Here is a 25,552-nt window from a genome sequence, read left to right as displayed (position 1 = left end):
CCTTAAAGCTCAGCCATTGTTACAATGTATCCCATTATATTTTCTCATTTGCCATGCTTTTTCGCCAAATTAGATTTTAGTCTAATTTGACACTTTTAGTACATGTAACGTCACAATGATGTGCTCTGTGTGCTAAAATATTTGCTAAACTCCAGACAACCCTGCAGCAACTCCTGTCCTATGCCATACTTAATGCAAGGAAACTTTTATGCTGATGTTCTGCAAAAACAAGGAAACATTGTAATTCAAACATTAGCTGACCGCATTAAGAGATACTTTGGAGTGGATCAGATCAGTCCTCAAGGACAGGCTTAAAGAATCTGAAAAAATCTGGCAGCGGATTGCAGAGTTAGGTTGTGTAGATTAAAAGACTTAAACAGCATTGAGAGAGAGAGGGAGGGGAGGAGAGGCTTATGGGTTTCTTTTACTAACTTTTTTAAAGACGTATTCTATTCTATTAGATTGTTATATGTGACAATCATGATGGGGCTTCAGAATAAAAACATTTGAAAGTAAAAGTTCAGAGAATTGCCACATGACTACTCGTGTACATTCTTAGCTTAAAATATGGGTTGTGACAGGCATGTAACGAGGTGTTTTCTAATAACCTGTCCTTTATATGTGATTAGTTACATACATACATGTATGGATTAAAAGAATAGTCATAATTTGTGTAAGATTGAGATCACACCGTGAGAGTGTCCATTACTATTCATGAGACAGACAGGTAGATAGATAGATAGATAGATAGATAGATAGATAGATAGATAGATAGATAGATAGATAGTCCGACAGCCCCCTCTTGTGAAGATGCAGAAGAATACACTTTCATTACCACCCAGGCGCAATTGAATTTCTCCAAGTTGATGTAGAGTGTATAACTAACTAACCATAAACTGAATGTGTGTGTGTGGGAGCACACTCACTGTGGTCTGTGCTTGTTTGTCCAGTGCAGAAAGCAGGACTTGTATTCCTTTTGTGTAGTAATCGACGGCCTCCTGCCCTGTGTGGATTTGTCCCAGGTACATGTATTTACTGTGGCCTTCATCTGGGCTCAGTGCGACTGCACGCAGAAAAGCTTAGAGAGAATTGGTCAAGGAGGCAACAACCGTTAAACAGCATGGAAATATTAAAGTGTTTAAATGAAACGAATTGAGTTACTGAGAAATACAAAACAAGAAAAGGGGGGCTGAATAAAGGATATTTCCTTGGCTTTCTGTGTGTTTCCTAGTTCAGAGCAGATGTGTCCCAGCATGTCCAGAGCTTGCAGGTTATCGGACTCCACATCCAGAGCTCGTTGGCAGAAAAGGCCAGCCATCTCAAAGTCAAAAGTGTCCATGCATTCCTCTGTCTGTGCAGCAGAAGATCATATGATACAACAAACACGCAGTAGATGATCAGAATTAAAACATATAATAATTTCACATGCATGACATTTCTGGATCATGATCTTTGTTATGGATATCTCTGGTCAATGTTACCTTTTCTAGTAGTTGTTGCACAGAGTACTTCTCAGATGTCTTCTTCTTGGCTTTCTCGTGCATTCTTACTTTCATTCTTTCCTGGGGTGTCAATCCAACAATACCTGAATCTTATGTGATCAGATTAATGGAGAGTCAGGGTTAGTTTCGCCTAGTCAGTTGAAAGCAACGCATAACAGCGTTATGACTAACTGTTGTCTAAGAGGCTGACGTTACATACTGTAAATAACTAGCAAAATGTTGAGCCACTGGAGAAAATTACCTCTGTTTGGACAGTTGTCTTTCCTCTTCGGCTTGTTTTTCTTTTTGCCCTTTGCCTGTCCTCCCATAGTGCTGAAATATACGTCTTATAACTCCAATTTCGTTCTTCAAAACAGACTTTTCCCAAAGTGTGAACACACGCGTGGAAGCAAGTGTAGTTGAGCTGAAAGGATGCACTGCGCATGCTCAAAGCAATGACTGGGTGGCTGCTACGGAAAGAGGTAGTGGACAAAACATTAACACGTCTAAAAAAACCTTTTTTTCCAATAAAGCACCGAAACTTTTACATTTAAACGGTCCGGTTTTGTTATCCATTGCGTTTTAAATGTATGCTTAACACTAAAGTAACTATAAAGCTCCACGGTTTATAATTTATTTCTACAAGGCGCTGATTACTTAAGGCGGGCTTTAAATAAATTAAACGGTTCTGTTTGTGGGCGGGTGCTCCTGTTGATTGACAGGCCTGCGGACCATTCAGATAACGCGTTAAAGCTGTACCCCTTGACGTATCTGAAACTCTCTGGATTTCAACCAATGGGCGCTCACGTCAAATGTACGGCATTTTTTTTTTTTTTCCACAATTCTCTTGTAAATAAACGAATGACAGAGACGCTGGTGATAGTGAAATTGCTACCAAAATATTAAATCAACACGGAATCCAATTACTCGACTGTCTATTAAGGTAATTAAGCTTGTATGTTAACTAACCCGTGACAAAGAGTATGAATTCATACAGCAGCTATCGACATCGCTGTGGTGAGAGAAGTAATTGAATGACAAAGCAATGAAAGATTAGCTGCTAGTAGTAAAGCTAATGCTAACTGCTGACATTACCAAGCCAACTCAGCTCTTTACACCTACCTTTGCCACAGTTATTTGACAACAAGGTATCAACGCCGCAACAAACATAGCTAACCATTATCCAGCTGTCAGTACTTTTACTGCAGTAAACCGTTGTAACTATTTGACGTTAACGGCTAGCTTTATACGAGCTAGTATTTCGCATTACCCTGGTATATAAACTAGCTATATCGCGCCTTTGTCGCCGTAGATGAAAAGTCGTGCTCTCTTGTAGAGAATAACATTAGCTGATGTTTCTGTCCCTTTACTTTGCAGGCTTTTGTGACAACGTTAATGTCATTCCTACCCGCCAGTTTGCTGCCAGCCAGTAGAGTCAGACTGTATCGTGCCACACAGGTAGCTTGTGGCCAATGCCACAGGCTCGACCTGCCCACAGAAGTGGACTATAAACCGCGGAAAGAGCTGGCAAGTTAGCCTCAACGGAGCTGTCCTGTCCCCTCGTGGCTGTTGGACTGTAGAAGGAGTGGCCGTGGACCCACCGACAGGAAAAGTTGTCATGTCGGAGTTAAATAAAGAGGTGGTGGATTTGGTTTGGGGGAGACCCTCCAGTGGAGGAGTGTCTGCCTCCATCTTCCGTAGATGGACCCAAGGTAATGGTGCTTTGTCTCAGTATGATGATGTGAATGAACAGAAAAGACATAATAGATGTTACAGAGATGGTGACCTATGTGCAGTGGAGAGCCAAGTGTATTCAGATTTTACCCAGAGAGGTACAACAGTATTTTTTTTTTTGCTCGTCCTCCTCTCTAACTAAAGGCTAGATAAGCAGTTAAATACCCTTCTGTTGTACATGTGGTTGGTGTGAATACTGTACATATCCATTCCTGCTCTAGAGATTATCCTTGATTCACTCTGACCTTGGAAATGACCAATGCATGCACTTGTGGTTGCCTAATTTTTAATTAATGTGCTTGTCATCACTGTGAAAAATGTTAAGATTGCTCTGTTGACCCAAGATTTCACTTTATCCTCATTACAGGATTTGTTTTCAGTGAGAATGAGCACACAGCACTGGAGCAGTTTGAAGGAGGCCCATGTGCTGTCATTGCACCTGTCCAGGTATGGTTGAATTTAAAACTCCTTGCTGTAAGTGCAAAGTCTCAATTTGCGGCATATTCCCTAAGTACTGAGCCCTCACAGACCTCCTACATTCGCATTAGGTGGAAGTACTTAAAATTGTATGTCAAAGAATGGGGCAATTTAGTCTGCATCATTCTACAACGTGCACCTTTTACAAGTTCACTTGGGGATTTCAGAGTGAGGCTTCTTTTATACTTGACTTATATATGCATCATCGTTAATGAGTCTTGTAGGTATATGAATGGTTGGCTATGCTTAACTGACTAAACAAAATGGTCAGTTATATATTCAAAAGATCAAAGTCTTCACTGTGAGGACGGACTATGGACAAATAATGTGTAGCAAGTGTGCATATTGGACCATGGAATATTTTATCGCAAATTTTGAAACTGAGTTTGTTTTTCTTTGCAGGCTTTCCTCTTAAAGAACATCCTCTTCAGCAGAGAAAGTTCCAACTGGAGACAGATGTCAGGTAGATTGTCCCGAGAAAAACATCAAACCATTGTTTTATATAGTTGTATGCCCTGTATTTAAGAGTGGATAAAGCCTTATAAAGCTTTGGGGCTTTCTTTCTGTTTGTGCCATAAAAAGATTTGAAGCTTAGGGGCTTCAAACTCAGCAAACACAGTGACATCTGGTGGCTTGTAAAACTTATGGCAGCACTTTAAGACTGTGGCTGAGGCACCACCACACCTTGCTGACACTCATAGTTTAGTCTCATGTGTGTAATAAATGTCCTAGCAGCCCCTGTGTTATCAAATCTGACTACCTGTGTTTGGAAGTCCTGCATTACAGTAAATATAGATGTTATTGTGCAATGTGTTGCAATAAAATTATCATGCACTGTCCAAAAGGTCTAGATGCCACCATGTTCAACTTTGTGGTTGATATTTATCTGGTATTTCTTGAGCCACAATATGATCTGACTGGAGAGTGATAATCCCTCAATTATTCTCCTCTCTTTCTATGTGTCAACCACATGCAGTAGTTTAAAACTTTCAAAAGCTGTCAAACTGAATGAAGCGCAGTCCTGTGAAATTCTCTATTAAACACAAGCTCCGGCGCAGTGTTTCCAAACAGCCCGCTTCACAGAAGTGAGACCAGCTTTAGTGCCTCTGTATCATCCGGCCATCCCTAATGGCTTGTTAAATCATGCATGTTTTATGCTTGTGTCTGTTAGAGGAGGAACAGAAAACAGCACTGTGTTCCACTCTGAGTGAAATCTTGGAGTCCGCTTGTGCCAGCCCCTCCACAGGGTTCTGCCTGGTGACCTGGGCCAAGGGACAGAGCCCACATCCAAGCACGCATACCAACACGCAGACTCAGTCACAGTCGCAAACACAGGACATGCCAGAGCCGGAGAGCAGCCAGCCACCACAGGAGCAGCAACCCAGTGAGTCCTACATCTGTCATATTCCCACGTCAAACGCACATTCGGAATAACAATGCACAAACGTATGAATGCTCACTCATTCACGCAAGCCTAGTTTTTACCATTGATGACAATAATAGTAACTTTTAATGACTAACTGTTTGACATTGTGGAGTTTTTCTGTGTCATGCTGTGATACCTCAGTGTGTGTGTTTCCTTGTGCCTAGCTGCTTTGGCTGCTGAGGAACTTGGCTTTGAGAGATTTCACAGTGTTCTTCAGTAAGTGACAATTTTAATATTCTCACCACGCTAACACCTTGCAGCTAATACTCATGACTGTCTCTTCCTCAATGAAGATAATCTTGACATAAATAATACTGTGAGTCTCTGGAGAGATTAGGACCTCACAAATCCTTGCTTTACAATAGCCAGTATGCAGTACTGCGATAGAGAACTCCATATTTCTCTGAAGATAGTATCAGCGGAAGGGAGGGGAGGGGTGATGTTTGATTCATCTAGTCTGCGAGAATTGGCTTTCACATTGAATTAGCTTTTTCACTCTGCTCACAAGTTGCTGACTCAGCACTTTCACTGATTGCCTAATAAAAAAAAAAAACTACCTCTCACTACCTTTCTCGCACACAAACTGTCTGTCACACACGCACAAACTAAATGAATGCAAGGCTGCGTTTGCCAGAGGAATATTGAAATTTCATCACACAAGCGTACTGGCAGCTGAGAACAGAGTCAGCAAAAAACAGTGCTGACTCACAGTGAAGAAGTGCACACTGAACTAAGACAGACAAATGAACTAGCAAGCTCTCCAAGGTGGAGCAAAGCAGGGGTGTGGCTCCAAATAGAGGCTCCAGATCAGTTTTTTCTTTGTCCTTCGATGCATTTGATTGATTTCCGGCCTATTGTGAAAGTCATCTTTTTTCACCTAAAATTACAGATACAGTTAATCCATCAGTCTCTTTGAGCCTAAACCCCCCAAAACCTTTTAAGTCTTAAGATTGTGTCATTAATCAACCTGATGTTTGTTCCTTTCCTGCAGTAAGCGGACTGTAATGTCAGTGTCTGGTCTCAAAGAAGAGGTGCTGTCTCTCTACCACACCTGGAGGGGGTGCTGTGGAGTCTTGCTTTTCCTGTACTCCGTCATCCTCACCAAGGTAAAGGAAAATAGCTGGGTAGAGATATGGAGGAAGATATTAAATACTGATTGGAAATGATGAGTATGTTGATGTACTCTCATATTTGTTAAGTAACTTAAACAAAGTGATAATCAAATAAAACTCATTTTTTTAAAACCTAAAACACAAATTATTATTATTTTTTTAATAGTCTTAATCATTGTGTCTCATCATTTCAGGTTATTTTTTCCTGTGTGTTACATCGATCTTTAAACCCACAAAAATTAAATGTAGGCTTGTCTTTTCCTGTCCTCTCTGTGCAGGGCATAGAGAATATTAGAAACGAGATCCAGGACACAATGGAGCCTCTCATAGACCCTGTGCATGGCCATGGCAGGTATAAAAACACTTCCCATCATACTGTCTCATGCTCTCATCACTTAGGCTGACAAAGAAAATGACACATTACTGCAAGGTTCTTTTTTTTGCCATAAAGGGGTACAGCATATCTTCTGTTGTCTCAGAAACTACTGATGTCTCCTTTCTTATCTGTCTTTTCAGTCAGAGCCTGGTGAACCTCCTTGTAACTGGCCACGCTGTCTCGAATGTCTGGGATGGAGACAGGGAGTGCTCTGGCATGAGTAAGACTTCCATGAAGTTACTGCATTCACACAAACACGCCATATTCACACAACAGATACATTAACACACATACCACACTCACAGAGCTTAATTTTGTGGCCCCAGATTTAAACCATATCCACCAGAGGGCAATAATTCTTATATCCCACAGCATTCTACAAAGGGCAAGAATTAGTGCCAGTGTGATGTAATTTAACATATTCTCATTTTAATGTTCTTTTTTCTCCCTGCTTTTTAGAACTGCATGGTATTCATAAACAAGCATCCGTTGGTTTCCTCACGCTTATGGAGTCACTACGCTACTGCAAGGTACTCACACAAGCAAACTGTCTGATGAGTGGTCATGGAAAATACATACATGATTTATGTTTTTTTGTTTTTTTGTCTAATCAAGACATACTATGAACATAGATGGACACCCACCCATTGTATACTGTAAGATCAGAGAGTGCGAGGAATACAAATGCACATATAGATGCTCTCTGCATTTGAGATGTGAGACATATCTAATATGTGAACACAAGCCACAGTTGGAGCTCCTGTGTGAAAATATGTTTGGAAGGAACAGTCCCAACAGACTAACTGTGAACTCCCTACTCTCTCTCTTTAAGCTTTTATTTTCTGGCACACATGTACAGAAACACACATTTACTAAAAATAGACCACAAAAGAATTTTGAAAATATGTATGACGTGACATATTTTAGTCATCGTGGAAAAAATGGATCTTGGCTTTTTATTTATTTATCATTGCCAACATAAGCAAGCCCAAAAAAGCTAGAGCTGAGACATGAACTCTGTAAATAGGCAAAGTAAGCAGTCATAATAAGGTAATAGCAAGTAGATGGTTGCCAAAGTAACCAGAGGGCTGTAAAGAGTGATTTGAGAGACCAACTCATATTGAATAAGGAGATGTCTGCTCATATATACACATACTTAATTGTTCTTGTGAATAAGAGTGGAATATTATCATTTATAACAGGCATTTATTTTACCCTTTGTTGAGGATCCAGAGAAGTAATATGCTCGTCATGTAATGTGAAATGTAATCCCTTTTCAAATATTAATGTACTTTGTGAAAAAGGTGTACATTGAACTTTAAACAGTCAAAAATGGACACTCATTTTTTACGCATTCCTTATCTGTGTGTGTGTGTGTGCGTGTGTGTGTGTGTGTGTGTGTGTGTGTGTGTGTGTGTGTGTGTGTGTGTGTGTGTTTCAGGTCGGGGCATTCCTCAAGTCTCCAAAGTTCCCTATTTGGATCCTTGGCAGCGAAACTCACCTCTCTGTGTTTTTCACCAAGGCAAGTTCAACTCACTCATCCATATGCGACCAAACACATATTTCACTCACACAAGACACACAGCTTGTAACATAAGCCAGTCCACACAGCAGGTTAGAAAAACCAAAATATGGATAGCGCTTAAAAGATTTAATATAGTGCAGGTCAGATATCAATGTGGGGGAAAAAGAGAAGGAGAAGGGGAGGGGAGGGAAAAATGAGAACTGGAGATAGTCATATATGGCCAGTGCTGTTTCTTGGCTTTTCACCTATCCAACATTGAGAGAAAAAAACCTCAGCTTCCAAAGAGGAACTTAACAAGTGCAGACACACACACACGCAGTCATCTTCATGCCTTCTTTTTCTCACTCTCACGCACACAGAAACACGATTTTAGTTTCTCAACCATCTGTGATCAACTAAACAAAGTGGGGTTCATGATATATGACCATGATGTAAACTGCTGAATTTGGACTCCATTGAGAGCCTCCATTTCCAGCATACTTCTGTCTACCTTCACTGTCAGGCTAATTTCAACAATATGGATCACACATTTTTCTGTCCTGGCACTTGTATTTTGTTGTACAAACTTGTCCCAGGAATTAAGGAGTTCCAGAAACAACACCCAGGAACTAAATCACAAACAGCTCCTTTAGCCTCATCGTGGTTGAGTTTCCATTGTATCTGAAGAAATATTAAGGACAGGTCAGTTAGATTAAAAGAGAGATATATAGCAAGGAACTAGACAACAAACCATTGATTGACTGAAATTTTGATAAATATTGGATTATTGGCTATTTGAATCTAAATATACATGATAAGAGCTAGAGGAAAAATCAAAAACGAGAAAGAGGAAAGACACCTTTCTCGACAGGAGCAAGGATTCAGTCTACTTAATGTTTGTCTGGGTTGTTCCCCTGTTTTAGTACTTAGCCACATGGACAGCAGTTTGTTGGTTTGATCACTTGCCCAGTGTCTGGTTTGTTAGTTGTTGGAAATGTGGCTGTTGTTTACATGTCAGTATCACTAAACAAAAATTCCGTCCACACTTATGTTATAGTAATACCCAGGGCTAAAGTGCAGTGCAATGAATGGCTGCTGGTTGGCTTGTGTTTGACAAATCTGTTACATTTTGTGCTGCAGAAAATCCACCCTTGAGCCATCAGAAAGTAATACATCAGAGTAGATAGTTTTTGGGCAAAAGGAATTTCGTTCCAAGAAACAAAACTGGAACCAGGTTCATGTGGTGAAAATGCAGGTAGAAACATTGTAACTTCCTTTGTTCCTGGAAAAAGGGCCAAGACATTCTGCTCCGACATCAGCAACTCAGATCTACACTGTTCATATATGCATGCACGTATATGTGTCGAATGCACTGCCTAATTGGGGTCAACGATGTGGTTGTAACAATGAGAGAAACTTGTAGAAGTATGAATCATCAGATTTTCATGCTAGTGTGGATGTGTGCACATGTGGGCACACACTCACCCAGTTTTGTACTCAAACAAACATGTTTATTATCTCCATCAGTGATCAGGTAACATAATACATTGCTGTAGCCCACACACTAAAGCTTGCAGGTTTGGTTGTAGCAAATCGATTCTCCTTGCTGTTGTGAAAACGGCACCAGAGATGCAGAAAAATCCCCAGCAATCATCTCCATCATGAGGCCACACCCTTAATATACCATTGATTAAAAGCTCAGTTACATGCATTCAGCTCAAGCCTGCTAGGCAAGTGGGTCATGTGTTGGCTCAGTGATGACTCAAAGTCGTCATCCAAGCGCTGATGACTTACCGATTGCTACAACTCCCCCGGCACTGGTGACATGTTCACATATACGCACATTCACACACATTCCAGAGCACAGGGAACTTTATCCTGATTAGCATCGGTGCTGTGTGTGTGTGGGGCTTCAGGTGGATGGCTTCCTGGAGGGAATGTGATTCCAGAGTTCCCATCTGGATCCATTTGTCCCACTGGAGGTTTGGAACATACTTAAACACACACGCATATGGACTGACGTATATGGCTGACGCTACACCATGCCGGCTCCAAAGCTTTGAGCCAGAGCTGAAGGGGTAAGACGTGGGGCGATGGTACTCTGCTGGTGGACCTCACTGAAGCCCTCCTTGAATAGGAGTCTATGTTTAGAGCTAATTTGAAGCACACTGAGATTTCCCAGGCATCGTGATACAAAAATACACGCTACCTGGTTATGTGGCTTTTAGGTCCGATATAGAGCCATCCTCACAAAAGCAGCAAATCTGATCCCTGCCTCTGATGTTTCAGCGGCTCCTTCTGTCTGCCGTTGGGGACGGGTGTGTATTCCCTCGAGTCGCTGTCAGTGTGTGACTGTAGCTTTCAGACCATCAGCTTAATAGCATTAGTGTTTTTATCTAATCTGCCTACACAAAGGCCATTCCACCATCTCTGATCCCTACCCACAACACCCCCCACACTCTCTCTCTGTCCTCCGTTGTATTAATGTGTGTGTGCATGTGAGAAAGTGGCTGAGTGTATATAATGGCATGTAATGGGATCTGTTTTTGGACAAGAGTTTCTGAGACGCCAGAGGAAGGAGAGAAAGGAAGAAAGACAGACAGACAGAGAGTGAGGGAGAAGAGGGATGGGATGATTGATGAGACGTATCATGCAATATGTTTAAAAAAGGATTCTTTCTTCCTTCCTTTTCCCCCTTTTCTCTTTGAAGTAACTATCCACTCCAGTGTACAGTAGCTCAGTTGCCCAAGAAAAGGATTCCCCAGCGTTCCTCAGCCAACCTCTTCAGATTATTGGTCCCTCATGGGAAGGAAAGAGGAAGAAAGGAAGTAGAAAGGAAGGATGCACTTTAAAGAGTGGTGCAGTGGTCACTCAGGAAAGCGGGAGGGGGGTGGCGATCCTCCGGTGACATTTCTCATCGCTCTTTACTCTCCTCACTGAGTGATGAGGTTCACAGGCTGTGTCTCTGCTTCTCCAGGGAGTTACATGTGTGTTTTTGTGCGTGTATGTGTACAGTAGTCGCGTTCGGGGTCAGTGATTTACTAGGAGGGAGAGCAGCCGCTGCGGCACTCAGTGTCCCTTAAGACTCCTGCTTCTGTCTGCACACACATGCAAGATGTCCTTCAAGGACTGGTAGGGAGCAGGGAGAATTTAAAGTGTGCAGACACAGTTAATGTAGGTCAGCTTCCTTCAGTGAGGCTTTATTGGCATAACCACAGTAAATTGAAGACAGTGCCAATATGGTCAGGCTATAATGCTGAAAAACATCATATTTTCAAGCAATCAATATTTGTGTAATGGCATGCTGACTGCAGGAATGTCCACCAGAGCTGTTACCAGTGAACTGAATGTTCATTTGATTACCCCAAGCCATCTTCAGTGTAGTTTCTGAGATTTTGGCAGTACATCTGAACGGCACAGCAGACCATGTGTAACCACGTCAACCCAGGAACTCTACACCCAGCCTCTTCACCTGCAAGATTGTCTGAGACCAGCCACCTGAACCGCTGATGCAATAGTTGGTTTGCAGAATCAGTGCGTCTCAGGGAATATCATCTCGGTACTCATTGTCCTCACCAGGGGTCTTGACCTAACTGCAGTTTGTTGGCATCACTGACTAGAGTGGGCAAATGCTCAGCTTTGGTGGCATCTGGCACTTTGGAGAAGTGTTTGGGTCATGTTATAGGTAGGCACAAGCTATGGATAATGAATGCATTTCATTGATGGCAACTTGAATGCACAGATACCTTGATGAGATCTTGAGGCCCATTGCCGTGCCATTCATCTGCCACCATCACCTCATGTTGCAGTATTGTGATGAACAGCCTCATGTCGCAAGGATCTGGATTTCCAGATTCCTGGAAGCTGAAAACACCCCAGTTCTTGCATGGACTGCATTCAGCCTCTCAGCATGTTTGGGATGCTCTGGATCCACATGTTCAACAGCAACTTCCTGCCAATATCCAGCAACTTTGTACAGCCACAGAAGAGGATTGGACCAACATTCCACAGGCCATAATCAACAACATGTTCAACTCTATGCGAAGGAGATGTGTCGCACTATATGAGGAAAATGGTGGTCACACCAGATACCGATTGGTTTTCTGACTCATGTAATAGAACATAAGACTTTTGTGCTTTCTGTTTAAGAGGATTACTTTCTGTTCTTAGTGTGATCAGAGGGTGCGGGCCACAGACAAACACTAAATAACAAAGCGGCGTACATTAACAGTCATTAATAATCTGTGTCAGGTCAGACCAAGGGCCATTGTAATGTGATGAAAAGCTGTCTGTGACAGTGTGTGTGTGCTGCATTGTGCTTCCTTCTCCCCTGTGTGTAGTTTGCTGATATAGGACCCATCATTACGCTATGTAATATCCTCCAGTGTCTCCTCTCTTTTCTGGTGAGACATCGTCTTTCTCATCCAAGACAGCACCATAAATCATTACTTTGTCCCGTCTGTCACACCTGAAACACACACTCAGACAGAAACATACAGTAGATACTGCTTGCACTCCTTATGTAGTGAAAGAGATTGGTTTACCATTGTTTTCTGTACCCGTAATCACATGGGACACAGGCTAGTTAAGGTGAACAAAACACACACACATACAAGCACACATACACTCTACATAACAAGCCCTCCCACACAGACTCCCTCCTCAGTTCCCTCCTCAGCACGTCATGTAGTGAGGCTGTCGCTGCCTGCTAGGAACAAGGCAGGAGACACTGTCCGAGACCTCTGCTTTGTTGTCTCGAAAACCGATCCCTTCAGACGCACTCTATGGCCACTCAGAGCCTCTCAGCACACACAATAGCCCTTTGGCTGGACCGGAGGGAAAGAAAGAGTAACTCTAGAAAAGTACTATGCTTACCTGTCTATCCTGAAGTGCCTACCTGCATGATGAGATAAAGGATGAAAGGGGGGACGGAAGAATGGAAGAAAATGTCAAGGGTGGAAGGGCAGGAAATACTCCAAAACTGGAGTACCTACTTAGCACAGGAAAAGGCAGGTAAAAAAAAAAGGGGGGAAGACTGGGCAGGAGAAAGGGCGAGAGAGGAAAAAGGCCCACAAGGGATGAGTTGTCAACCCAAGAGAGCCACAAAGTCTAGTGAGGAGAGAGAAACTCAAGTGCAGATTGCCAGAGGTGAAGGTTGAGGCAGTGGTCAGAAGAGTTTCCCAAAAAACATGTGAAGAGGTTACATAGATATCAGCCGAGCTTGGTCACTCTATTTTTTTTTTTTTTCCTTTTTTGGCATGTCTATTTCTAAAATCAGATCCCAGTGGTGTCTGCACAGGATTGTTTTCCACTCTTATGATCCAAACTTACAGCATGTTTTTGTCTGAAGAAAAAGTCTGCTTCAATTTATATTTGTTGGCGTTTAGTGTTTCAAAAATAACATTTTCAGTGCAGTCACAAAAAAAATGTTTGCCCTACCACTTGCCACACAAATGCACTGAGTCAGCAATTATGGAGAAAGATTGTTGATTGTGTAAGTTTCAGCCCCAGGTTGTCAAATACTGACGCTGGCTTGGACCAAGCCATCAACCCACAAAGTCTTGGTATGTGACGAGCTAGGAATGAGCCTTAACAATCAAAAGTCTCAACACTTGTGTTTACTTTAAGGTGCAATATGTAAGAATTTTAGTTCTCAAACAATGAAAATTAACTGAAATTATTAACAGAATATGAAGAAATAACAGCTTTGACATTATATCGAAGACGTCTGTGCTAACCCCAGCTAAAGTTAGCAGTAGTTAGCACTTACTCTGACGACACGTTGCCCCCTTTTTCGTTTGGAGTGTCATATTTGTATTGCTCGGCACTCCATTTAATCCGATTAATCAGTTTATTCAAATTGAGGCCTTTAAACATTTTCTTTAGGGTGACAACGTCATAAAAAAGACGACTGATATTCAGAACTTCATTTAAAAAATAGAAGCTCACACACGTACTGTATAATACATTCAGGAGAGCCAGATGGATGTGTCTTTAGTACTGTCATACACAAACGCTCCTGCTCACCCCAAAGCCCTTTCAGTCATTTGGAATTGTTGGCTCTTAAAGAAGGCATGTTTTTTTTCTCAGTGTATTCTGGTTTTACTCAGAGCAAATGTTCTGCATCACTTTGTGTATTTAAGTCCTCGGGGTGGAGCATGTGTGTGTGTGTTGTTCTTGCTTTGTTCCTATGTAGGGTAGCTTGTTGTTGCTCCGTTAAGGTCGGACTGTGGGGATTGGAATGTGCTCCTTTAAATCAAAACGCACACTTACAAAGGACCTGGCATCAGTGTGTTCAGTGTCATTGTGCTGTATCTCTACATGAGCATGAATATTTGCGCAGGTTGAGAGAATTTAATACCAGCTTGTTTTCCATATAAGCAAACACATTTTGGCAGGGGATAGGCCTAATTATTGCACAGATTCTCTCTCTTACACACACACACACACACACACACACACACACACACACTCACACATACTGCTACACAGTGGGATTGAGAGGAAAAAAACGATGAGGCACAAAAACAAACTCACACACACCATCCCTGCGGAGTGTGTTAGCTCCATGACATGTTTTCCAACTCAGCAGCATCTTCCTCAGGCCTCTAATAAAACACAGATCAAAGACAGCCAGGCAGACCTGTCATCACACATGCACACAGTCATGTAATTTCTGTGTACATGATCTTATGCTCATGTGAGTCATTGTCTTTTCTATTCTTTTCCACCGCTCGTTAGCCTTATGTTAGCGCGTGTAGACTGGCAATAATAGTATGTTTTTGTTTTATCTGTTGATGACCACTTCCAAGCGTTTGTCTTCCGGAAAAGTGTTGACATCTTGTAACTGTGGTATTACCAGGTGATTTACACAGACTGTGTCCATGCTGCTCTGGAAGACAATAAACTGAGTTCACCGAGCTGTGGTTCACAAGGCACGCTGGACTTGGACTGGCCGCAGGATTGTATATGGCAGACCAAGATCGATTAAGCTTCTCATCACTTTAGGAAGAGATTTGTGTTTATTCAGTCCAGGTATACTGTTCTTTTAGTGTCATATAAGTTAAAGTTACAGCTTCTCAAAACAGTTCATGTTACATGACGCATACCTCACTGTTAATCCTACATTTAGTGAGTTTGTCTTTAGACTGCAGTCGCCCGCTAAGGAACCATTTTTAGCACTTTAGTCCTCCTGAGACAGCAAAATGACCCTTGTCCACCCCTGTAAGTGAAACAGACATATCTATCTCATGATAAATGTACCATCAGATTTATGGAGCCTGTAATGTTAACACATCACGTCACTTTGTGTGACAGAACAGTGTGTGAGCGCATGTGAGCCTGTTTTTCTTTGCATCTGAAGCGCCGGCAGCTGGGAGTCATCGCTTCTCGATGTGTCCCCCTGAACCCCTCTCTCCTCTCTCCCTGCCTCCTTTTCTCCCTCTTTCTCTCTGCCTGAATAAACCTTGAATACAGTAATAAGTAGACCATGAAACCCTAGCAGCCTGCGTGGATCCGAGGCTCAAGCTTTAATAAAGGCCAGCCTAAAGGAGATGAGCAGGGTTCATTTGCTCTCCAAAAACATTGTGTGTTTGTCCAGCGCTTTGTTGTCATAAATACACTCCCTCCCCTCTCTCTAATGGAAGAACAGTGAGAACCCTCTGACTCTCGCCTACACACTTTGCATGTGTTCATGACAGCTAAGGCTAAAAAGCCATCTTTTTAAGAAGTATCCCATTTCATTCTCTCTTAGAAAAATATCCTGTGTATCTTCTCTGAGCTTTTTTTCTTGTTGTTATTCATGCAAAATATTTTCAAGGAAATAGGATTCTCCTTCATTCATTCTCCTTATCATTGTTTGCTTGCTTTGTTGTTTATCAGAAACTGATGATTATCCAGCTGTTTAACTTGCTGTGAGCTCCGCTCAAGATCTGATAATGCTTAAAAATATTAGATAAGAGCGGACATGAGAAGACGTTCCTATCCCATGAGATCTGTGTCGGATCTGTGTTGAAAACAAACTTGGTAGTTCAACGTGTCGTCCAACCGCGTCTAAAAGCAAAATTCATGGTGAAAAGCCTGCCGTCATATCTTCCTTCTGTTGCTGAGTTGATCTGCTTCCCTGATTTCTCTCCAAAAACTTTGTCTTTTGCATTTCCTCATTGTTTCAACGCAATTAAATTCTTATAAATGAGGTTGACCTCATTCCTCAACATTTTTGCACATAGAAGTTATCATGTGAAAAATGGAAAAGGGAGAACAAAATTGTCATATACTCATAGATGATCTGACAAGCACTTTGTTTGAAAAGTGATGCCCTTAGTGATACAGAGCCATTTAATCAACATGTACATTGTAGGCTAGGCGAAAGGGGCATCGCCTCTTGTACATGCTAATGCACGCCCCCCCATTTCTATACTCGCTGCCAACATGGCTCTTTGGAAACCTCACCAACAAACAAACACTGTGGAGCTCGCCATTAATCACGGGTAGTATATGTAAGACTCGATTTCCTGATTGTGTGTTTGTAGTGAAAACAAGCCGTCTAACTTTATCATCAGATCAGTTAATAACCCAATGAACTCCGATGATTGCGCTGGTCCTTTTAAGATTACACATAGTCACACACACACACGCATACGTGTACAATGTAAAATAGCGGAGCATCACACACTGCTGCAGTGGGTGGTACTGCGTGTTTCTTCACTGTAGTGTGTTGCACATTACTGCTGCAAAATCTTGTCAAGAACAATCAAAGTCTGGTAGTTGTTAGAAGATCGAGATGTTTTGCTGCTTCGCGATGTTCTAATGTTTCAACACTGACTAAGCCACATTTTTACCATAATGTGAACAAATTCTTCCTCCCCTCACTGCTCTCATTCTGTTCGCTGTCTTATTGCAACACCCTGTCTCCTTACTTTAGTCACAGATCTCTATATGGTCACTTTTAGGTTAAACTTCTTCATGTTTTAATGCACAATCTCTCATCTTATCCTCCTCTCTTTCTCTTCCTTCTTTCTGCTTCTCCTTCCTGGCCTCTCTATAGGAGATGTCCCTGGTAGGTCCAGAGTCTCCATCAGAGCAGGCAAGGAGGGTCTTCCAGTCATTTGATCCTGAAGGTAATGAACAAGTGTCTGTATTATATATATTGTGCACATGATGTTGCCAGTGATTCACATCTCCCGCCCTTCACCCCCTGCACACTTGTTTTTATAGACATAGTCATACTTTATTTGCTCATTAGTACACCAGCTTTATGAAATACCTGGCACACAGATGTACTTTAATTAATCCAAACGTTCACTCTAACACAGCTACACGCACTGAGTGAACAATATCCTGGCCATGTTGTCTTTCTCTCCTTGTCTTCCTGGTTGAGCAGATGCATTTATAACCTCCACTGCCCTCCTCGCCTCTTCTGTCTTGTTTCTTGTCTCCATTATTTTCCTCTGCAGGCAGGACAGGGGCTGTTTCCCTCCGCTCATCTCCACTGTTGTTGTTGAGGTTGGTGAGCTCAGCTCCTCTTACAGCTGAGTCAACCATCCCGCTCCTTCCTTCTCCTCCACCTCCTTAACCCAATTTCTTGTCACTTTGAGGTGACTGGGGTAAAAGGCAATGGGAAGGACACAGAGAGGCTGTTCACATTTGGTTTGACCATCCATCCTGAGTGATCCGATCACAAGTAGACAGCTTCAAGCCCATCAATTCACCTCTGGCATTAAATGTGTCTCAATATGCGTCTTGTGCTCGGATCTCACTTCCCCACTCTATATGCATATATACATCACTGGAACAAAAAGATATATTTTTACACAAAGAAAGAAAGAAATTACTCATGTATAATGTATGCCGAATTAACAAGTAGGACCAAGTAGTTAAGAATGACTACTTTGTCCTACTGTAGACAGCGTCTCGCAAAGTTTATATGTAACAATGCTCAAAGTTGAGTGTTTTTCTTGGGTTTTTTTAAGGGTGTCTGGTGACTTTCTCCACAAAGAAGTAGCCTATATTAGTTACTGTTTACTGTATTGGTAAAATTTGACATGTTTACATTCATAATGTTCTATTCTTTATTATTTTTTGTTTAAATGGTGACATCAGTTGAAACAGTGAGTTCAAACAGCTGCTGGGAGGTACAATCCACTTCAGACACAGAAGCAGACAGACCACACTTTAGACATGAAAACAGACAGGCTTTTAAAGCAATGCCACGACACTTGTTACAAGGAAAGAAACATCTAAATGTATTGTACTTAATTCTGAATTTACAAGAAGGTACCAATGATTTAGAATTTGTGGCCACGTGCATCCCGACCACCTCCAAACACTGTTGGAATGATTGGATCTCAAATGCGTCTTGGGGGTGTTCACACCTGTACATAGAGCTGTTCATTTTCGATCAGATCACTCGGATGACGATGCCAAATGTGAACAGGGCTGGAGAGCAACACAGTGACAATAGAAAGTTGAAGAGAAGACAGATTCTCATGTCAGATGGACTGAAAGTCTGGAGCATTCATTTATGCAGCCTTGAGATTATAGTGTGGGATGTTTTATGTGCATTCATGAGCACTCAAGAGACAAGGATGAGAGTAGAAATTAAACATTTAGCGCTTACATCTGCTGTGGAATGTTTTCTTCTGCTGTGGAGACAAGAGGAGGAGGGAGATCCCACTCAAGACATGAGCATGTTAACATGACACACTTAGAGCTATCAACTAGCAACTGAGGACCTGACTAAATCACCCGTTGTAACACATACCTACATATTTATGTGTTTTTATGGTGAAATGAAGTATGCTCCTCTCTGTCGCCATAAGCTACGTAATTCACTATCCAGCTTGTAGGAACAACATGTTGATTTGTAGAGATCCGTGTGAGTGTGTGTGGTGCAATGTGGTCTCGTCTGCTCCAACAACTCTGACAACAAACACGTCTACTCCACTGTCTGTCTTTGTTTTTTTCCTTGTTCCTCATCCGTCTTTTCCTGTTGCACAAAATACCGCTTTGCACATTCTCAAATCTGCTCTCATCTGCCACGACATTCTGCAACCCATATGGTCTTTTTTCACACATACGGTTGTGCAAAAACACACACAGGAGCTCACAGTAGGTTCATCCACAGATATAAATGCACACGTATAATGGACACATGCAAGGAGGATGTATTATACATGACACACACTACAGTGTATACACATATGCCGTAGCCAGTTGAGTGCTGCGTAAAAGGGCCATAAATCTGTCTGTGTCATGTGTAGAGTCAGCACAGCTCCCTGTGTTGTGGAAAACGGGCGCCAGACGCATTCACACGCACTACAGTGACTCACCAGACATACACACTGAGCGCTACCCACGCTCTCAGCTTGGTCTTTAATATTTTCGTGTTTGTCGTTGTCCCTGTGTAGAGCGTGGGTGTGTGTGTGCCCTGGCTGTCAAACTGTCAGTTGTCACGCTGAGAGAACGACATCTGGCGTTGAAGAGGCAAGATTGAGTTGTTCAAAAGCGGACAAGCTCATCTGTTAATCTTCCTCACCACACGCCTGGGGATAATGCATGTGTCTAAACAAGAGGCCATGCAGGCTCGCATGTTTAAATGAGACAAGTGCCCGGACACACACACACACACACACACACAAATGCTCTTTCGGGCAAAAACACATGTTAGCGTTTAAAGCCTCTCCTCGCAGGTAAAGCAATCATCACGGCCATGGAATGTAGGTCAGAGAGAAAGGACAAGGTGTGTGTGTGTGTGTGTGTGTGTGTTTAGTTGTGTCCGATGAGTTAATTCCCCAGGGCCAGTGATGTAAATACTGCTTGTGCCATATGTGTGTGGGTGAAGGTTTCCCCTAGTTTTCAAATGAAGCCTGTATTTTATGTTTTCTCGGGGTCAGCCAGTGCATCAGTCTCTCTTTATGTCTCTCTCCCTCCCTCCCTCCCTCTCTCTCTCCAGATAATGGCTTCATCCCGGAGTCTCTGCTGGAGGACGTGATGAAAGCCCTTGACCTTGTCTCAGAGCCCGAGTAGTAAGTGCTTGCATGTTCAAGGCGTTCTGTTTGTGTGTGTGTATTTCAGCCTGTGTGTGTGTGTGTGTGTGTGTGTGTGTATTTCAGCCTGTGTGTGTGTGTGTGTGTGTGTGTGTGTGTGTGTGTGTGTGTGTGTGTGTGTGTGTGTGTGTGTGTGTGTGTGTGTGTGTGTGTCTGTGTGTGTGTGTGTGTGTGTGTGTGTGTGTGTGTCTGTGTGTGTGTGTGTGTGTGTGTGTGTGTGTGTGTGGCACCTGTAGAGCCTCTAAAGTTCTACCTCCTAAGTCACAGCCAGGCCAGGTCAGCAGCCCCGTGCTCATGTTTCACTACCAGGCTACTATAACATTAGACCAGAGAGAGCCCACTATAAAAGCTGAGGCAGAAAGAAAGAAATAAAGTCCGAAGCAGAGGCTGAGAGGGAGATCATTAACAGCAGGAAGAAAGACTGAGAGAGGGAGGAAACGCTTTAAAGTGCCGCTTCAAACAGAAGCACGTTCTCATCTGAAGAACAGTAAGCCCTAACGCCACAGCCGTGGGCCCAGCCAAGTCAATGGACCACTAATCTGCTCAGCAGACCCCCAGATGGGCGATACATCACAACACAACACAGCAAACTGGGAGGAGACTCGCAGTGCAAACAGACAAGTTTCATTCCTTACCACACAGTGAGAGACTTATTGCAGGGATTCCACCATGTGAAAAAAATCAAAATTTTTAGTGGTTTGTAAAGAAGTGATTAATAGGATTATGTAGAAGAAATAAATTAAAGACTATTACTCATCTTCCAACTGTTTTCAAGTTGCCAGTGAGTATTTCTATATATCACATGACCTGAGACCATCAGCTGCTATCATTTGTGGTAAACCAACTTTGTGGACACCTACTGTTCTCAGCATATGTCAGGATACAGCCTCAAGGAATTATAGTCTTTTGATTTGATTTGACTACATTGGTTTTGTAATGTTTCAGATAGTTAATCATACTCATGATCTTAAAAACATATGGTTTAAAAAATGTGAATTCATGATGCTTTTCCTGCAGTTTGAAACTATTTTAGACCATTTGATTTAACAGTTAGATAAGACAGTCAGATAATCTCTCTATTATTTTGGAAACTGGACAGCCACACCTGATAGCATCAAAAACCTGAATTAATCAATAATAGTAATTTCAGTTTGACAAGAATACAAAGACGTGTCCTTACTCCCATGTTATTCGCCTCGGTATCATTACAGTCCACAAATGGGGCTTTTCCACTGGCACTTTTGGCCGCAGCGATTTGCATTTCCATTACAAGCTTTACCACGCCAAGTTGAACAAATCCGTGGACCTTCTCTGGAGTTGGTCCAAACTGTGACATCAGCTGATTGCACTATAACACAAACAGGAGAATGGATTGGGCACGGCCAGTAACTGTGGGCATGCTCAGTGTAGGCGTGCATGCACCATCATCTTATGTCTAAACCAATTTGAAATGATGAAGTCATACACAGTCATGCAGTGGATATCGTGCAAATCCACGATAGCTAATTCCCCTAATGACCATCAACACACAACCACTTGTTGATAAAAATGAGATCTTTCATTGATCCCCGAGAAGATGTTCTCTGTTCTCACTTCCCCTGCAAAGGGAGCACAAGGCTGGTTATAGAGCAGCATATCTGATAGATCTTTTTAGGGATTTAAAGTGTTGCTCAGTGACACTTCAGCAGGGTCACCGTCTGCTCTGTATGCCTCCTGCTGCATGTGCTGTTTGTAAAAATCAATAGATGGAGGAAGAATCATTGCCTTCCCTCTGTGTCTCGGTTTAAACCTTGCTTCTCTCCCCAATACCTTAAAAGGGCAATCAGACCAGATTTTTGTTATCATGGAGGAATAATGATAACACTGATCTAACACGTAGGAATGTCTGGAGAGAGGTATATTTAGTTGTACCACAGTATTCATGAAACATGCACGCACTCACCAAAACATGCATCATAACTCACCACTTGAGTGATGAGGTGATCTTAAATTTGGATTTTCATGCAGAAAACGTCACAGACTGTTATTCTTTCACTGATCTTCTGGCTCCTTCCAGCCCCTCTCTGTTTTTTTTGACCTGCATGTTCTGTTCTGTTTTCTGGATCTGTTTTCCTCTGCTCACTTTTTATTTACCGGTATTTCCTTTGCTTTCTGTCTCTGTTCCTTCTCAGTGTCAGTCTGGTGAAGGGTAAGCTGGATCCGGAAAGTTTGGGCATAATTCTTCTGGGCCCGTTCCTGTTGGAGTTTTTCCCTGATCAGGTATGTGTGTGTGCAGAGGTGAACTTCCACCTCAAACATACACATGCACACAAAGTAACAAATACCTCCCAACAACCATAACACAGTTAAAACACATGGACAAAATAGTCATATACACACACATGCTGTCCGTGTGACCCTAATGTCTTATTTCCCAAGAATATGTGGTGTGCTGTTTGAGCAAATCAAAGGTTTTTACGCCAAAAACATTCCTGCGGTGTCTCATGTGAAATCTATGCGTGTGTGTTCACGAGAGGCTTAGAACGAGCGCTAAAGACGCCTTTTTATGAGGAAGACAAGAGAGGGAGAGATAGAGGGGAGCTGTGTTAAAGTGATCAGGGCTTTAGGGACTCGCCGGAGCAATGGCCCCCAAGCCGCAAAGAAATTATACTACCATTAGCCAAGTGGACACACACACTCAGACACACGTGGGATTGGGGTGAGGGTTTGGGTTTCACATATAGGCATATAAACACGAGAAGCTGGACACGCTCTCAGACAACACACCCTATTAGCATTCTGCACCTTTAAGCCAAAGTCCACGGGAGGTGTTTTTGCTCAATGTCATTGTTGAGACGTTTTTCAAGTGTTGGCTGCTTTCTGGTAATTGGAGTTTGGTTTTGCTTCAGCACACAAACACGGACATTTAGATTTAACACGTGGGATTTGATGTTAAGCTTTCGTTGCAGGCAGAGATGTGTCTGTGTGACTTTTGGGTCCAAAAATGTTCTGCCTCTGTGGGTCTCCATCTCTGTGAGAACAGTTTGCCCAAAGACTCTCTAACAACAGTGCATGTTTTTCACTCTGCTCCCCCGACTGTGTTTCAGGACTCAGGAATCCCAGACTCGTTTCCCGTCTACCACTACAACGGACTTAAACAGTCCAACCACAACGAGAGGGTAAGACACTCTTCACATTCGGGTCATTCATAGCAGCTGATGGTGGTGGTTCCTTTTCATATTCTCTCCGTCTCTCCGCCTGTTACTTCTTCTTTTCCTGTCATCATTCACACACACATACACACACAGTTGGAGGCGGCCGGCCACTCCAGAATAAACAGTAGCTATTGCGAGCTTAATAGCATGTCCATCCATCCAAAAACCCCTGGCTTAGCCTCCTATTTCTCCAAGTCATTTCAGCATGGAGGCCACTGTCAGCAGCCTCGCTGAGATAAATGGTCAAACACAGGCCTATTAAGCAGGCTTAGTTTGATGGATGATTGTCAGTGGATGTAGTTGGTGGTTGTGCAGAAACCTGTTACTCAGGGATATCACTTTCTTCATCCGTCAACTTTGTCTAGTCTGTAAAGCAGCTTTTTTCCGTACAGCCACCTGAAAATCGAGGAGTGGCACCACATGTGTGCCCAGAGTAAAGCACACGCCTACACACACACACACACACACGCACAGGGCAGCAAGGCGCCAATAAGGTTGTGATGGCAATTCCATTCCCATAGCTCCAGATGGGAAAAACAGACCTGCTGACAGCGCTCCCCTGCAGCTGGTGCATGTGTGTGTTGTATCCTTGCATCCATTCCTTGCATCTCACCTCTGACCCCTTCAGAGGAAGAGAGATCAATAGAGTTAAAACAACAGAATGTAACTTTTTTACCTTAAAATAACAGCTTCAAAATCGTGTTGATGGTACAGTGTCTTGTAATAGGGCGAATGGTGTCTCTGTCACAGCCTCTCAGCCCCCATCACTTGTTTCTTTAACGTACAAGTTTTCAACACATAACATTGTTGTGATGTAATGAGTTTTGTTTGTAGTCAGCACCTACACATCTGACAAATTGTTACAGACCTGGGATTTGTATTTACGACAGTGGTGTTGCACTCCAAATTGCACAAAATGCCAATTTCTGCATAAAGCCTGTCAAAGTTTGCATGAAGTGTTTCAATTTGTGTGTTTACTCAATGTGTGTGTGTGTGTGTGTGTGTGTGTGTGTGTGTGTGTGTGTGTGTGTGTGTGTTCTTAGGTGGAGTATGTGGAAGGGACAGCTTTGGTACTAGGTTTTGAGGACCCTATGGTTCGGACGGACGACACTCCAGTCAAGCGTTGCCTACAGACCAAGTGGTCCTACATCGAGCTGCTGTGGACCACCGACCGCTCCCCGTCGCTGAACTAGCACCGACACATTCTGTGTGTCACGCCTCGCCGGCTTCCCCTCTGCACGCTGACCCTGAAAAGCCAGCAGATTACAGCGGCTGACACAACGACGACAACGAATGAGAAGAAACACAAATGCACACGAGAGACTGAGACAAACACGTTCGTGGACTAAACAAAAACATGCCTGAGATCCATCCCGTCATCCTCACTCACACATTCCACAAAAATGCAAACTCACCTTTTACAATTCATGCTATTGTCTGTTCACCATGGCTTGTAATTGACACGCAGGATGTTGTGATTATTTAAAAAAAAAAATGAATGACTGTTTATTTTTACAGCTCTGCTCTGTGCCGACACCTCTGCTACAGTTTTAGCAGTAGACAGATAGAAAATGTTTAGAGAGCAAAAGTGGTTTGGTCCGAACCACATGTACAGCCAGTCGACTGTGAAACACTACTGTTAATCCAGCTATAGGACTGTTTGAGGGAAAACCTACCAAAGCCTTCCACATATGAGAACACAAACAGACTCACTCATACACACACACACAAACTCACTTTACAATGTTTACAGTGTAAAGGGACCAACGCGGACACAGAGAGCTGGAGATCGGAGCAGGAGGTTTCCTTAGTGTTTTGATGAAGATGGATCTGGTTTAGGTGCTTTTTCTGTTTGTATGTGTGTGTGCTTCGTGCACCACACTAGGATGGTCGGCCAACTGCTCATGTATTTATTACCACACTCAAAGGCTCTGGAATAAACACTTTTTTGTTCAAATATCATGTGGTTCAATAGCTTTAAATTCAAAGATGTCCTCTCTCTCCTCTGTGTGTGTTGTTTTTTTTTTTTCATAAATATCACGTCCTCCCGACCCCGAAGCAAGACAACCTCAGGTTTCAGGATGTTCAAGGTCTGTCTGGATCCTCTCCTCACTAAATCACACACTAACTTGTGTGTCATCTCCCCGGAGACTCTAAATCAGTAATTCACTAAATCTCCAGGACACTGATGGTGACTTAAG

The 25,552-nt window shown here is 42.6% G+C and overlaps 2 protein-coding genes across 3 annotated transcripts in view; one reads left to right on the top strand and one right to left on the bottom strand.

The window, feature by feature from the left end:
* LOC141011841 (uncharacterized) overlaps nucleotides 1–2,906 on the bottom strand; it is a 27,290-nt gene extending 24,384 nt beyond the window's left edge. The window contains exons 1-5 of one of the 2 annotated variants that reach the window (XM_073485162.1): nucleotides 2,890–2,906; nucleotides 1,744–1,951; nucleotides 1,482–1,591; nucleotides 1,207–1,351; nucleotides 927–1,081 (exon numbers count right to left, since the gene is read on the bottom strand). In XM_073485162.1, the coding sequence (XP_073341263.1) occupies nucleotides 927–1,081; nucleotides 1,207–1,351; nucleotides 1,482–1,591; nucleotides 1,744–1,810 (477 nt within the window). In that variant the 5' untranslated portion in view covers nucleotides 1,811–1,951; nucleotides 2,890–2,906. Of the gene's footprint in view, nucleotides 1–926; nucleotides 1,082–1,206; nucleotides 1,352–1,481; nucleotides 1,592–1,743; nucleotides 1,952–2,889 lie in introns of those variants that run through there. The other variant, XM_073485160.1, reaches the window with a different exon arrangement.
* mindy3 (MINDY lysine 48 deubiquitinase 3) lies at nucleotides 2,328–25,310 on the top strand. Its single transcript, XM_073485159.1, has 16 exons — nucleotides 2,328–2,424; nucleotides 2,859–3,193; nucleotides 3,583–3,662; nucleotides 4,095–4,155; nucleotides 4,864–5,076; nucleotides 5,283–5,334; nucleotides 6,110–6,224; nucleotides 6,509–6,582; nucleotides 6,747–6,826; nucleotides 7,066–7,136; nucleotides 8,048–8,128; nucleotides 17,157–17,229; nucleotides 20,064–20,136; nucleotides 22,329–22,416; nucleotides 23,244–23,315; nucleotides 24,395–25,310. The coding sequence occupies exons 2-16, from the start codon at nucleotides 3,100–3,102 to the stop codon at nucleotides 24,542–24,544; spliced, it is 1,377 nt and encodes a 458-aa protein (XP_073341260.1). The 5' UTR covers nucleotides 2,328–2,424; nucleotides 2,859–3,099; the 3' UTR covers nucleotides 24,545–25,310.
* The last annotated feature ends 242 nt before the right edge of the window (nucleotides 25,311–25,552 follow it).

This window comes from Pagrus major, chromosome 17 (assembly GCF_040436345.1).
Source record: "Pagrus major chromosome 17, Pma_NU_1.0".
Taxonomy (NCBI): domain Eukaryota; kingdom Metazoa; phylum Chordata; class Actinopteri; order Spariformes; family Sparidae; genus Pagrus; species Pagrus major.
The sequence above is the reverse complement of the archived record's forward strand: the minus strand, read 5'-3'. Positions and strand labels throughout refer to the sequence as shown.

What these genes read in the sequence shown, in the direction of transcription:
- mindy3 (XM_073485159.1), top strand. Translation starts at nt 3,100, where the DNA reads ATGTCGGAGTTAAATAAAGAGGTGGTGGATTTGGTTTGGGGGAGACCC. An exon ending in CCTGTGCATGGCCATGGCAG is followed by an intron (nt 6,583 to 6,746) that starts GTATAAAAACAC and finishes CTGTCTTTTCAG; the next exon opens with TCAGAGCCTGGTGAACCTCC. An exon ending in TGGAGTTTTTCCCTGATCAG is followed by an intron (nt 22,417 to 23,243) that starts GTATGTGTGTGT and finishes ACTGTGTTTCAG; the next exon opens with GACTCAGGAATCCCAGACTC.